The sequence below is a fragment of the Eublepharis macularius genome, chromosome 15 (genome assembly GCF_028583425.1).
Source record: "Eublepharis macularius isolate TG4126 chromosome 15, MPM_Emac_v1.0, whole genome shotgun sequence".
NCBI classification, from domain to species: domain Eukaryota; kingdom Metazoa; phylum Chordata; class Lepidosauria; order Squamata; family Eublepharidae; genus Eublepharis; species Eublepharis macularius.
In genome coordinates this window covers 41,288,696-41,304,236 of record NC_072804.1, presented here as the reverse complement: position 1 = coordinate 41,304,236, position 15,541 = coordinate 41,288,696, and the positions used below count along the sequence as shown (strand labels likewise).

General features: G+C 46.9%; 1 protein-coding gene across 1 annotated transcript in view; it reads right to left on the bottom strand.

The window, feature by feature from the left end:
• PTPRU (protein tyrosine phosphatase receptor type U) overlaps window positions 1-15,541 on the bottom strand; it is a 386,725-nt gene that overhangs the window by 97,828 nt on the left and 273,356 nt on the right. Inside the window, exons 13-14 of the mRNA XM_054999127.1 lie at window positions 12,475-12,511; window positions 5,235-5,373 (exon numbers count right to left, since the gene is read on the bottom strand). Of these exons, the coding sequence (XP_054855102.1) occupies window positions 5,235-5,373; window positions 12,475-12,511 (176 nt within the window). The remainder of the gene's footprint in view (window positions 1-5,234; window positions 5,374-12,474; window positions 12,512-15,541) is intronic.

Sequence of the window (15,541 nt, the reverse complement as noted above, 5' to 3'; positions counted from 1 at the left end):
CAAAGCAAAGAGATCAGTCTTGGCTGTTCTCTACTTGATTGGAGTAGGAAAATGGAGTAATAGATGCTAACGAGCTGATTTGGAATACCGCAGCCTCACGGACTCTGCAGGTGACACCCATTGGGAAACAGCTGCCTCTGTCATAGGAGAATGATGGACTTGGACCTTCCCAACATTTTCAGGAATTTCCCAACATTTTGTAGCTAAATCCCAGCTTCCCATGGCAGCCATTTTTTGTGGTGCCTACTACCTGTTCTGAAAAGTGTCCACTGATTCAACAAGTTTGGTGACCCCTGAAGAAGCCAATGGCTGATTCCGCACATGTTGGATAATGCACTTCCAATCCTCTTTATAGATCATTTGGAATGGATTTTTTCATGAGCGGAACAAAAAATCCACCTCAAACGATTGATAAAGTGCATTGAAAGTGCATTATCCAACATGTGCGGAATCAGCCAATGACATGTATTCAGTCTTAGACTGTCAGAAAGTTCTACCAACTGAAGAAGCTTGCCCCAAATTTGAGTGGCTCTTATATTGTAAGAACAGCCACTTAAGTTTGAAGGCTCTGTAGGCTCCACTCTGCTCAGTGGAGTGGTAGGATACATGCCAACATTAAACTAGATGAATTAACTGTCTGATTTACTATAAGGCTGTCTCATACATCCAATGGAAAATTGTTAGCATTCACTGCCTCCCTAGCTGAACTATATTAGAATACCTGGTAGTACTTTTTTAAAATGACCAAAACCAAAGAAAGAACAGAAGTCCTTTGCAATTTATATGAGCGCTCTTGCTTCTGGCTGTGCCTGCCAAGACACACCATGAATTAGAGCAAGCACAAAGTCTATGTGGAAAAAGCCACACCTCCTCTCCCTTTTCTCTCCTTTCATACAAGGCTAAATGATTCACTTCAGAGTCTGCTTTGTTAGGGACTGAATGCTGCTTCACAGGTTATTCTTTTCTAAACTGTTTATGTAATGTTTGAATAGCAGGACAATTTGGGAAGCTCACATCAGGTGCCCAGAAAATGTACTGACAATCTGGCAGAAGATCCCAATGCATTTCAAACATTTAATTGCTTTTTTTATCAGGGGGAAATTAAACCCAAACACAAATTTACTCTGCAAGATTATCTAAATTTGGATCCTTCTGTATATTCGGCATCACCATAATATGGCCTCTAGATAGTCTTTCTGTGGATAATGCTCTTTTCCTTTTTCTTGTGGCTTGGGTATGTCACTATATCTTTTTTTCCACAGAAACATGCTGCTGAATGGAAGCTTTACAGCAATTTTGCAGCACTGGGTGTCAACAAGAAAAAGATTGCTTCTGGCTGTAGCCAGTTTGACGTTTCTGGAGAAAGGATACAGGCAGAGCTAGGGCCTTGAGTGGGAACGGGGCTGGAAGCAGGCCATCTTTCATGATATTTCTTTGCAGTCTGAAGTTTTTCCCTGGATTATTTGCATCAATAAATGCTTCTGAGTCAATGACAGGAATAACTTATTTTTGAGCTGCTCTCTCAGTCTAGTAGGAGTTGCCCTCTACAGGTACGTGGACTGAGAAGTGATTTGTTCAACAACTTCCAGATCTGTATATTTTATGACAAAGAAAAGGCACTCAAGCCATGCAAGATTCACCCAACACAGAAACATAATATGTCCCCATCTCCAGCAGACTGTTTTTTTAATCCATATTGCTATAACAATACTCCTACTACCAATTTTTTTTAAAAATGGTACAAGGCCAGCTAGGGACAGGATGGGGAGGGAAATAGGCATGAGGGAGGCTCTAGTCCCACTGCAAATGCTTTTAACAACAACTACTACTACAACAGCAGCAACTGCACTTATATACCATTCTTCTAGACAGATTAGTGCCTCACTCAGAGTGGTGAACAAGTTAGTGTTATTATTATCCCATAATGCAGCTGGGGAGCTGGGGCTGAGGCGAGTGGCTTACCCAAGCCACCTACTAAGCTCATGGCAGTAGTGGGATTTGAACCAATAAAGTGCTGATTCGCAGCAGAACCACTTAACCACTGTGCTACAGTAGCAAATGACAGCAGCACAGAGAATCATTCCCACGTGGAAGCATCCTATATGCAGGCTGTAACAATCGACATTACCATTAATCTGGACAGAGCACTGACATCATTCTCTGGAGCAGATCTCCAATCCGTATTTCTAATCCCTGCCATGGAGACTCGCTAGTTTGGCTTCTAAAAGAAAAGTCTCACCGCAGCCACAACCTGCCCTAGTCTTAAACTGTGAGGTTGCAAGACAGCAAACAACAAGCAATGCAAATGTATCAAGATGCACCAGTGGGTGGTAGCATGTAAACCACAAGAAACTTGCGTGCGTGCAACTCTGCCCACTTCTGCTGCCTGCTCTACTACCCTGCCAGTATGAGTTGCCCTGCCTGGCTGCCTCTAATCATTTCTCAACAGACTGCTTGGGGGGGAGGGGGGGAGGACAGTTCCTTTGCCTGGGACTTAATGTTCCTGAAAGGGCAGTGGGATCGTGCCTGTCCAGGCAGAATGCTAAGTAATGAAATATAGATGCAACACAAAGCAGCCAGTGTCCGACCCGTTTCTTTGCCCCCTACCAGCCTTTGATCCGCAGCGCGGAAGCGTCTGCAGGAGGCATGCTGAGTAGCTGTCCAGTCCACGAGCAAGCTAGGCAGTAGCAGTGACAGCATCTTTGCACGCTAGAAACCATGCTGAGACCTGCTCCGTGCCAGAAAGGCACAGAAGATGCTCTCTGCTCTACTGAGCTGCCTGGATCAGCCAAAAGGAAAGAGAAAAAGGGTTACATCCTCCAAGAGAGATGGTATATGGGTCAAACGGAACATCAGTATTCTACGAATAGTCACCGTCGGACGTGCTTGGCAGAAGCAAAATAGCAGAGACCTGCCCTTCCATCTCATATCATTAATGTCCAGCTTTCTGGCCACCAAAGCATTATGAGCCTATAGATCTTTATCTTTATTTATTTTACTTTATTTACATCCCACATTTCTCCCCAAGCAGCTTACTTCGCTCTCCTCTTCTCCATTTTTCCTTACAACAACCCTGAAAGTAGATTAGCTTGAGAGTAGGTGGATGGCCCAAGGTCACCCAGCAAGATTTCATGGCAGAGTAAGGATTCGACCCTGGGTCATACGGATGGACCCTGGGTCCATCACTCTAGCCATTACACCACGTTGGCTCTCTGCCCACACTGGCTCTCTGCATCCATTTGTCACTGGGAAGAGGCAACATGTAGGGACTCGACCTTTGGCTGTACTGAGACGTGCAGCCCAAGCAAAATGAACTTGGAAACTATGAGTACTCGAGCGGCCGCATCCTCACCAGTGCTGACCCAAAGCACCTTCTGGATCTCCCTTGCACCTTCCAAGCAACTTCCACCTCTTGCCTGCAGCATCCTGAGCCACTTCCAGCTCTCACCTGAGGTGCCCAAGCAACTTCTGATTCTCATCTGCACCGCCCTGAGAAACTTCAGGTTTTTGCCTTCCCTGCCCCAAGCAACTTCTGGCTGTTGCTGGCCCTGGCAAAGTTCTGATTCTAAAGGACTAGGGCGAGGTGGCAACTGGCAGCATCATTCCACAGCACTGGCTCTGAGAAACAAAGGGATGCAGAGGAGGGATTTAACTTCGTGAAGCATCACAGAAGAAAGCAGCATGCAAAGAAGGAGCCAAGGGGCAGAAACAAGGGACTACCAGACCACAGCGCTGGCAAGCGGAAGTCCAGAGATCCATACCATAGTCAACAAAATCGGAGTGAGATGTTCCTTTGGAATATGAAACTCTGCCTTCCAAGCCCTGTTATTAACTGTATTTTTTATAACCATCAGTGCTCTCAGCCAGATCTTATGAGGTGGCTTGCAATCAAATGTCCCAATGGACTTGAACGAGAAATGCAACGGAAATCACAATAAAGAGAACCATCTTTGAACTGCATATGAACATTATTACGAGGCTACAGAGGAAGTCTGGCATAGAGGTGAGGGGAGCACAACCGTATCAGGCAGGGTTGGGGTATATGACTAGGAACTGGGAAATAAACCAGTTGCCAAAAAAGAAAGATGATGCGGAGTCAAAGGTCCCAGAGGGACTGAGTTCCCAGTATGGCCATCACAGCCGTTGGATCCAAGACTAGGCTGAAGTGATGCAGGGCAGAATTTGTAAATGTGGATTCAAATGGGAAGAGATCAGCTCGGGGATCTAGAAATTTGTGGTTCTCTCCCACACAGGCCAAATTGCATCCTTTCCCCAAGATGGTTTCAAGGCAGGAAAATGGTACTGGAGGGGGGACAGGGACTGAAGCTACAACAATCTTAGTTGGCCCTCGTGTCCCTACCTCAATTGGTACCTTTATCTTCTTAATCGGCTCTCTGTGCTCCCACCTTCAGAAGTAAGACGGGTGGTGACCAAAGACATGGGCTGAATCCACACTTACCGGCACAGCGCTAAACAGAGGGAGTGAGACCGTCTTTCTGGCGCGTTTTATGATGTCATTGCCCCATGATGCCACTCTCGTGGCACGATGATGTCATAAAACGCACCAGAAAGACGCTCTCACGCCACCTTTTTAGCGCTGTGCTGGTGAGTGTGGATTCAGTCATGGCCTTTTCTGTGGTGGCACCTTGCCTTTGGAACCCTCTTCCCCTTGAGGTTTGCCTGGCATCTCCACTACTTCCTTTTAGGCACCAAACCAAAACACACTTTTTTACCAGGCTTTTAATTAGGCGTTTTATCTTATCTACTTTTTAACAGTTTGCGGCTGTTGTGTGGATAAGTTTTTACTGCTGCTTATGTACGAGGGCTTGTTCTTTTAATGGCTCATTCTATTATACTGTGGTTTTTAATTGTAAGCTGCCTCGAGCAGAACTCTGAAGAGACGGCACAGAACAATTCTAAATAAATTGGGGACCACATGCATGAGAATTATGGATTACACATGCGACTGTTACCCTGGGACAGAAGGCCGAGACCCTGGACCCAACCTGTGCACTCCATAGAGTGGGAATTTTGCTACAACTGTGAATGACTTTGGCTGCCCATGTCAGGTCACAGCCTAGATTGTCATTCACAACACATTTCTCTTCAAAGCTGCAGGACTCCAAATGAGGTGAAATGGCCCTGGAGACAGGAGAAGGGGAAGGGGAGGGGAGGGAGCTGCCCACTGCAGAGCCTGCAGAAGCGGCCGAGACAAGAGACAAACATCTGCTTACCCTTTTCGAATGACAACAATGATGGCCCCCAACAGGATGATCAGCACAACCAGCCCTCCAGCGCAAATGCCCAGGATGAGGCCCATCTCTTCCGAGTGTTGGGACACTTCCAGGGGACGTTTGCTCTCTTTGCAAGCAGCTGTAAAAGATAAACACGAGCAGGTTTTGTGTTTTGAAAAATAAGTTCCAATTGTTGTAGTGGTTTAAGCAGAACGGTCTCCTTCCTCCCCAAGTTGCTTCCTCTGTACCAGTCATGTATACATTCCAGAGACGAGGGCTGCGCCATCTGTGGGATAAGGACAATACCCATGAGCTGCACTGAGGCTGCATGTGCCTTCTCTCTGCCTTTCAAGTTCCATTCAGATATTAAAGACTTCCCAGTTACCAACAAACCACAGTTTGTCGCGCTATCCAAACCTGGATGAAACCGCAAATCCTGGTTTGAAGGCAAGAGAATAAACCTAAATTTGTCACTTGGTCACATCTGGATGCCGCAACAAAGTGCAGTTCACTGGAAACAAGGAAGTCTTCAATGCACTGTGGGATAGAGTGCTGGACTAGGACCTGGGAGACAAAAGGCCCTAATGTGCCATGAAAGCCTGTTATTCTCTCTTAGCCTAACAGACCTTTCAAAGTTGCTGGTGGGAAGATTATTTTAGAGGTGAATAGCCGAGTTGGCCTGCAGTAGAACAGCAGGATTTGAGTCCAGTGGCACCTTAGAGACCAACAAGATTTTCGGAGTGTAAGCTTTTGAGAATCCAAGCTTCCTTCTTCAGTCAACTTCTTTAGCTCTGACTCTTGAAAGCTGACACCCTAAAATTCTTGTTGGTCTCTAAAGTGCCACTGAACTCAAATCCGGCTGCTGGGAAGATAAAATAGAGGTGGGGAAAGCAATGTCGTAAGTCACTGTGGATTCCATTTTGGCACAGAGCAGAGTTTAGTTTCAGCACGGTTGCTGCATTACACATTTTCAGACCACCTGAAGCTGCCTGTCTTATCTAACAAGACCTGTAAAGGTCTTGGGCCTGCTTAGCTTAGAAGAGTGATACTCAGTTCATGGCCTGTGGAAAGCCATATTCACAAGTACCATCGACCAAAAGGGCTGCATTTACTTCCATCGCTGGCATCAGGGCTGTACCTCAGGCTGGCAGACCTACTGGGTAAGGGCTTTGCCCACTTTTCTGAAACATGTGGGCAGGTGCCACATTGGGAGAAAGGCTTAGAAGTGCCACAAGTGGCATGCCAAAGAGCTATAGATGGCTCCCAAGCCACTAAATATCACTGGCTTAGGAAATCTTTCTCAACCCCTTTTTATCTAATGCCCAATAAAGCCCCCCAAAGTGACTCTGGTACTTTCTGCATACCAAACTTGTAACGATCCTTAGATCCCAACCCAAAATATTCTAATCTCAGATCTGTACATTTGTAAGTCATACTGTTCTTAAACTTGAAACCCTTTTGCATTGCTTTTAGCTACTGAGCGTCTGACATCACCGCTCAATAGTTGGAAACGAATCCCTTACACCTTCTACTGTCCTTGTGGAAATCTGGCAAGTTCAGTCTATGAGGCCTTGGCAATTAGGAGTGTCAGAAAAATCCGTCACCACCCCTGGGCATCGGTAGGGCAAGCCGTGCCCTGCCGTATGCTCCTTACCCAACAGAGTGGAACAGGAGCCAGTCTGATCCACAAAGAGGCGCGTGTCATTCCCATAGCTCAATGTGGCGAAGGCATGATGGAGTTTAGTGCCAGCAAAAGACCCATCCTCAGCCAAGCACGCACAATGCCTATTTAATGTTCTAGCAAACAATCCAATCTAATCCCACATTAAAAACAAGCATGCTTAATGTCCTGATCCAAAGAAACAATCGGCCAATCTAACGCATAAAAGAGACAAATTACATTTTTTCCTCCCTCCTCCTGGCTTCTTTCTTTTCCATCTCTGTTCGCCAAAGAATGGGCCAGGCTGCGACCACAATATTAACTCTATTAACCCAACACGAATTACCCTCTCCACAGCAGAGGATATGGTTTGACTGGGAATCTAGATGCTGAAGAATGTGTTCATCTGGGACAGTGGCCAAGGACCACAACTCAGCAGTCGAGCATCTGCTTTGCATGCCAAAGGTATCCCATCCAATCTCCAACATCTCCAAAGAATCATATAGCGGGTGATGTGAAAGACCTCCACCTAAGACCCTAGAGAGCTGCTGCCCATCAGAATAGACAATGTTGACTTTGATAAACCAAGGGTCTGATTTAGGATTAGGGCAGCTGCATTTATGGTGTGGGGTGGATCATCTGCTTTGCATGCAAAATGTCAATCTCCACCTAAAAGATCAGCTGGAGATTGGAAGACCCCTACAAGAGACTCTGCTGAATTTCTGCCAGTCAGTATACAGTTTTGATGAAACAAGGGTCCGGTTCAGAATAAGGCAACTTTGTGTGTTCATGCAGGTTCCTCAGGAGCTGGTAACCAATGCACAGAAGTAGCATCAATCTCCAAGGAGTCTGAGTTTTGGATGAAAAATTTAGAGGGGTAAACATATCGCTCTATTGCAGCAAAAACAAACGGGCATCTTGTGGCACCTAAAAGACTAATAGATTTGTTGTGGCAGAATCTTTCATGGACTAAGGCCCACTTCCGAAGACGCAGGAAATGTATGCTCAGCCAGTAGATACGTTTGCACCAATTACTGCTGCTGTGACTATTCACTGTGCTTGCATTGTGCAAATCGCTTATATACACCGGGGTTTTATATGGAAATAACAAAGACTATACATCTTGCCTTTCATTACTATTTGACCCCCCACTGTTTATAATATTCATCTCTATGTCCATGTATGCCAACGGAGGACATACTTTCTGCATCTGATGAGCAGCTAGTCCAGGAAAGCTTAAGACACAACGTATCTGTTAGCATTCACAGTGACGCAAGGCTGCGTTTTGATTTTTACTGGCGATGCTGAATGGCTTGACGCACAGAACTTAACTGCAGGAGCTTCACACACACAGCTCAACTGGAAGCAAGGCGCAAAATTCTCATGGTTGAGTCTCCTAAGTAGGAATGCTGCGAATTTCTCAGTGGGCACATCCCACAGTCTGTCCGACCTTGTTCAGCACTCCTGATCACTCTACAAGCCAATCAGGGGTATGTTCAGATTGCATCGAGCAACTTATACCATTTCTGATCCGTGGTCAGCACTCCATCTTGAATCTGTTATACCTGTTATACCTGGCTTAAGGAGATTTATGGGTAAAGGAAAAACTCTTATCTGGATGTATTGCCCTGATTGCATCTTATGCTGTTGTGTGGGAGAGTTTCAATGAATTTACTCCACGCTGTTTTATATTACATATTAGTATCTATTTTGGTGTAGTGGTTAAAAACAGTAGGATTCTAATCTGGAGAACCAGGTTTGATTCCTCACTCCTCTGTGAGGTGGAAGTGTACCTGGTGGTGGGGCAAAAGTACACCAAAGGAACTGTGCAAACTTCAGGGAGTACTGTGCACCCACATATGGGAGGAGAACCAAGTCACAAATGCCTGACTAACAACTCTCTCCCAAGTTCCCATACAGGTTACTCATCCCCGGAGTCCTGGCTTGGAGGGGCTATCAACAGATAAGAAGCAGCAGAAGTCAGGTTGTCCATTCACACCCGCCACGCCTCTCCACTCACACATAGGCTGGTGCCTCCTCCCAAATGCTGGCCACTGAGGTTGAGGCTGGCTGGTGGCCATGGAGGGTGGACCATGCCCACGAAGCAAAGTGGCAGTTGCTCTGGGAGTAATGCTCAACACAGCTGTCTCAGAAGGGGGGATTGCTAGCAGCTCATGTGAGGGCTCTGTCCAGACTCCCTCAGCCGCACTCCTCCATCAGTCAGAGGAGAGATCACGGCCGCAGATCAGGGTGACCAGGCACTTGCTCTCATAAGCCCCCTGCAATGGCAGCCGTGCAGCCCTCGTTTATTTCCCTCATAGGGTCAGAGCTCCACGCAGCCATGGCAGCAGCAGAACATCCAAATGCACTTTTCCACTGGAGGGGTGCCCATCATCTGGTTGCTGGCAGCACCTGCAATGATGGAGCCATTCCTCCCTGGGCCATGGACACTCCCCTGGGGTACGGCAGAGCTGGCCGTGGCTTGTGTGAGGCCAAGCCCCTCGCCCTTGCCACACATGTCTCTTTCCCCCTTACAGGCAGTTCGTAACCTATCCGGGATGCTCAGAAGCATTGCTGTCGCATTCCCCAGCAATCCTTCATGACTGCCTTTCCAGCCCAGCCTCAGGAGCGGCTTCCCAGCCAACCAGCAACTTAAGCTCCCTTCAAAGATAGCAGCATGAGGAATAGCTGCCCTATGTCTGACCGCTGCATGCGCGGGCACAGTTTCTGTACAGGGCAAGTTGTCCAGACATCCTCTGTATATTCGGCAGTCCAATAAAGTCTGCGTCAAACAACTATACTCTCCCTGTGTTTCTTGCCTGTGGAGGGCAGTGCCCCCCATCTGTCACATCCCCATAGGGCTGCCCCTTTTGCACATCCCAAGGATGGTCTCTTGCCTCATCCTGGTAAGGGGGGTGGCCCCAAAATTGCTCCAGGCACCCCAGCACCTTGGGATGTCTCTGTTGCCAAATGAAGCAGGGGTGCAGTGGCACCTTTGAGGCTTCAGTCCCACTCAGCTTCTCCTTCCTCCCCACCCAAATATACTGTTGAGAGCAGGGTGGGACCTAGAGTGTTGCCTGCACATCGGGGGTGGGAGGGGGAAGCAGAGGACTCTTATCCTCCTGCTGCACTGCTGGCATCTAATAAGCCAGACAGAAGGCTGGTGTGGGCAGGGGGAGAGGATGATGCCGGGATATGGGGGGATGTGGGCAACGGCCCTCCCAAACCGATGGATCCCTGGGTCTCCAACCCCACAGGAGAGCCAATAAACAGGGCACAGAGACTAAGAATGCTGGAGGAGCTGTGGCTCACTGGGAGAGTCTATGCTTTGCATAGAGAAGGTCCCAGGTTCAATCCTTGGCATCTCCCAGATTCAGTCCACAGCATCTCCAGTTTAAAAGGACCAGGCATGAGATGGTGTGAAAGACCTCTGCCTGAGACCCTGGAGAGCTGCTGCCAATCTGAGAAGACAATACTGACCTTGATGGACTGACAGTCTGGTTCAGTGTAAAGCAGCTTCATGTATGACTCTAGATGGACTACCTTTATGGTCCAGTAGAGTTCTTCTTACGTGCTTAGGTTCTAAATCCCCACTGCCCCCTTTAATATTCTGTACTAGCTACCCACGTATACCCATTTTTCATTTCTCACTGAGCCACAAATTTAACATGCTTTCGTTTCTTTTCTCTGCCCTTCCCCGAATCCAAAAGGGAGCAAAATATATTAGTCAAGCACGAGGAATTTTATTAAACACGCAAGGCCCTGAAGTTCAATCCCCCTGAAAGATGAAGCATTTAGTTATTTGACAAAATTCCAACAGCCAGAGAGAGAAAGTGAAACTGAAATAGACCTCCCCCCCCCCACACACACACACCTTGATCAATTTCACTTACAGGAATGGCTCCTGGTGACCATCAGCAACACAATTACCCTGGCTAATACTGCCAGCCGCCTGTATAAAATGCCAAACATGTCCAGGCAAGTAAAATCAATTGCTCGTGTTACCAGCTTTGAATGTATGTTGGCAAGGTCAGTAGGACCCGAAATTGGACACGAATGTACAAAAAAGGGAAAGAAAAGTCTTTATTCTTCTCTAAGATCCACATTATTCTTCGATCAGCTTTTCACCCAAAATAAATGTTTCAGAGCTGCGGCGGTTTGGGAATCTGGATTATGCTGGGAGGAATTTGTTTCCTGTTTAAGCCCTGTGTGTGTTTTGCTATAGCTACACAAAAGAAGTGATTTGTACAGAACCTGTTTATGTGAGAGCAGGGATGTTCTAGTTCTAGATTAGAAATGTATTATCAATTCCCCAAGAGGAAATCTATGATGCAGTCTGCTAACTCTGGGATAAGCTACAGACTTCTAAAGAAGATCTATACTCGAAACTAACTAAAAGACTACAGCGCCCATGATGCACTGTTACAGTGACAACATTTTACATGCATAAAAATATCCAGGGTTTACACTGACTCAAATCACATTTAAAACACTGAAGAGATTTTGGATCTTGTCATAGTGCTCACACCCAGTTCCCAGTCATTTATGAACAAAGCACCAGACAGCTCTCACTCTTGTTGGAACTCCCTTCCTGACTTATTCCCCTCCATTCTGAGAATTGTCCATTTCCTCTAAACTTTTTACTTCCAGTGTCTTAAGCAGCTTCTAATTCACAAGAGTGCCCATCCTCTTATCCCACATGCTTTGTTTACTGTAGATTCTGCCTCTCAGCCTAGCCCAGGGTTCTCCCCTATTGTGCTTGTGGATGCCGTGGTGCCCACCAGTACTTCTCTTGGTGCCTGCAGAGCTTTGCAGAAAGTGGGCAGAGCCATTGTAGGGCAGGGCTTGTTACTGGCTGCCCTCATTCAAATGAAAGGTTTTTCCACTGGAAGATCAGGAGGACTGGTAAGCACCTGGGCTTTCCTTAGTCAGTGTGTGGTTCCATTCCTTCAAGATTCCCTTCTTCCCAGGAGGTGTGAGGAGGGAATTACTGTGTTTGGGTCTGCCACCTGTAGCAGCCATTTTGGGTTTGGCTCCACCTCCTGTGGTAGCCATTTTGCAGTGGTGCTCACCACTCTCTCAAAATTCCAAAGGTGCCTGCTGGTTCAAAAATCTTGGGGACTCCTGGTCCAACTTACCTCAAAAGGTTATTGTGTGTACAAACTGGAGAAGTGGACAAACCTTTTATGCCACTCTGAGCTTCATGGAGAGAGGATGGGATAAAAAACGTAATAAGTAAATCACATGAGATACAACTTCGCTGCACCTAGAACTGTTCTGTGACAGAATGGAAACTTGGGAACTCATGCACACCACTTGGACTTCTTCAGAGAAGAAAGGCTGGATATAAATGTAATGATAAATATTTGTGTGAGAGTTCACAATAGCTCAGGAGTCAAATATCCAAGAAACTCATTTGATGAAGAAAGGACGCTGCTTCACGGCTCAACTGTAGCGTGGCTCACTGGCAGCCATCTTGTTTGTAACCACCACTCTGTGGTAATCAACCAATGTGCATAACAGAACAATTAAAGTAAACTCAGTCCACAAAAGAGAAATAACACCAAGAAGAAAGTTTACCTTTCCGGGCAATTCGGATGCAGTTCAGTCTTGTTTCCTGAGGAGAGAATTAAAGAAAAAAAGGCCAGTGTTTATTTAAGAGCAATGAACAGAATCAGCATATTTTATATTTGCAGCCCCCTCGAGCAGATCTCCAGAGAAGCAGCACATATATTTATTTTGGACAGGGACATTTTTTTTCTCAGTACCTATTATCTGAGATGGAGGTGCTAGGGACTGAAACTGGAACCTTCCCTGCATAAAGCATGTGTTATACCACTGAGCTCTAAAAACCAAGTGGAAGAGGTGCTAATTTGTGTGATGTTGCTGTGTGGCGGCCAATCTTGTAATTACCTGCATTGAGACTTGCTGAAATCTGCATTAGGATTGCTGAAGTCCCCATATGGTTTGTGAGTATTGTACATCTACTAAAGGCTGTGTTGACTGCTTTAAAAGCTGGGTGCTTAAACTACAACTCTGTCATTTGTAATCACAAACGCATTTGCCGACTGTGCTGCTTGGCACTGAATCCCTACCGGCGAAGGCCTAGAGATGGAGAATATCACTCTCTAGGCTGCAAGAGAGCCCCCTGAAGCAGAGAGGCGATAGTCTCAGCACAGCCTCCAGCCCCAGCGTCTGGAGACTCGGTTGCCCAGAACAGAAACCATTCATCACTCACTTCCTTTCTCTTTCCCGCTATCCAGCTCCTCCCTTTCAATCCCGTCTGCCCAAGGGATTCCCAAAGGCATCCCTTCGCATGGCCCAGTCCCTGCTTGCCTGCCAGCCAAATGACATTTTAATGCAACTGCCGCAGATGGAAGAATGGAAATTAAACAAATGGGCACCGTTTTTCATCATGAGCCTCATAACTAGTCATTACACAAGGGCTCCTAGTTGCGCAGTTGGGGATATTTTCGAGCAGAATTCACAGAAGCAGGGCTGTAACCAAGGAGGATGCTGGAAAACCAGCTACGCTTTCCAGGACGCCCTCCCTCGCAGCTGGGCCAGGAAATCCACCAGCTGGCAACAACTGACACTTGAGCTCGAGAGTGAACAGATGAGTCAGAGACGAGAAGCTACCAGCTTTGTTTGCAAGCCCAGCAAAATGAGACTAACTGGTAAAGGGCAGTCCAGGCACTGCCCTCTGTATACGAAAATGCCTGATACCAACTCAAGCCATCAGATCCATCTACATCAGGATTGCCTTCTCTAATGAGCAGCGTGTCTCCAGGACGCCGGGCGGAGAACGGGTCTTTCATAGCACCGGCTGCCTGAAATCCATTCACTGGAGGTTGAACTTTGGACTTCCAGCTTGCAAAGCACTGCTCTAGCTTTATTCATTCGTAACAAAGCCACCCCATCCCCATCATCATCTGCTTCTGGACAGCCTTTAACTAGAGGTGCCTGGGATTGAACCTGGGACCTTCTAAAGGAAAAGCAGATGCCCTACCACGGAGCCACTGGCCCCTCCCCTAACTCAGCAGCCATCAACCCATGTGAAGCCTTCCTCCAATTTAAGTGGCCTGAGGAACGCATGAAGCTGCCTTCTATATAGTCAGACTCCTGATCTATCAAGGTCAGTCTTGGCTACTCTGGCAGCAGCTCTCCAGGGTCTTGGGCCAAAGTCTTTCACATCACTCTTTCAATGGAGATGCCTGGGATTGTACCCGAGGCCTTCTGCATGCAAAGCACACGCTTTAGCACTGAGCCACAGCCCTGCTGACGAAGCAATCAGACATCTTTTACTCTCTGGCAGCCCAGCCTGCCCTTTTCAGCATGCTGCCTATGAAAAACCTATGCATGAACTTTCAGGGGCTTCTGCCTCTCAGGGCATGACGGTTTACAGCTCTCTACTCTCCTCCCCCTCTTCCAATCCAGTTGGGGAGTTGGGAGCTGCTGGAAAATGTCAGCTCCAGACATCAAGGATTCACTTGAGGGCACCCCAAATGCTCCAGCAGTCTCCTTGAAAGAAATGCACCATGACAAGGAATAGGACCTCGGGGTAGTCAGATTGGATTTATGTCTGCAGCAAAGCCCAGGTGGCTGAAGCAAGGCCGAAGTTGTTGGTGTGTGTTACATTCTTACTGATCAGCACAGTACAGCCTGCTGGGAAGGCTGTAGGGGACAGGCTAGCTGAGGGCTGGAGTCCTTGGAGGCCATTCTCCTTATGCTAGCAGATGTAAGGAGTCATGAGAAGAAAAGGTGTCAAAGCAGAATGTCTCCGACCAAGAGGCTTGCTGGCTATTGGCCCCCCTTCCTTTCCAGATAACCTGAAGAAAACAGAAACAGATCTTCCTCCCTGCTGCAGAAATAGATGTGAAATGTTTTCTTTTTAATTCTATGCATTTTTAAGTTTGCAGAGTTTTTTAAATTTGGTGTGGTTTTAATTCAGAGTTGTTGTTTTTTTAATTTAGTGCACCATCTAAATTAAAGCCATTTGCGCTTTAAAAATTGTGTGTGTTTTAATCTCTGTGTTGGACTGTTAACGGTTTGTATCCTCGCAGCCCTGGTTTTGTCCTGTTAGCTGCCTCGAGTCTGAGGAAGTTAACTGGGATATAAGTGTTTTGAATAAATATATAAGCTTCTTTGCACCAAGAAGTGGGTTGGATCCAGCTACCTGTCCAGCCCATCTCACCTAATCTCCTGCCATACTGCAGCCCCTTTCCCCCACGACTTTTGTCTATACAGGCCTCCTGTTTCCCTCCATAGCCTTTTTGGTGGTCAAAAAGACTCTTTTCTTCCCTTTTCCACCAGCAGGAAAGCTGGCTAGATCCAGCCCATTGCCAGCTGCAGTTCAACATTCCAGAAGGAAGAGACTGACATTAATTGACAAAACGTTTGCTTTCCCCATAGAAAGTCCAAGGGTCCATTCCTGGGAATTCTCAGTTCCAAATAATTCCAAAAGGCAGAGCTGGTCCTGGAAACTGGATGTCTATTACAGCTTGGCCAAAACACACCATCAGCCAGACTCGGGGTAAGAAAGCTTTCTTGTATTATGTAGGACAGGGGCTGTGGCTCAGAGGAAGAGCACTTGCTTTACATGTAGAGGGTTCCTAGTTCAATTCCCAGCACTGTCCCATAGCACAAA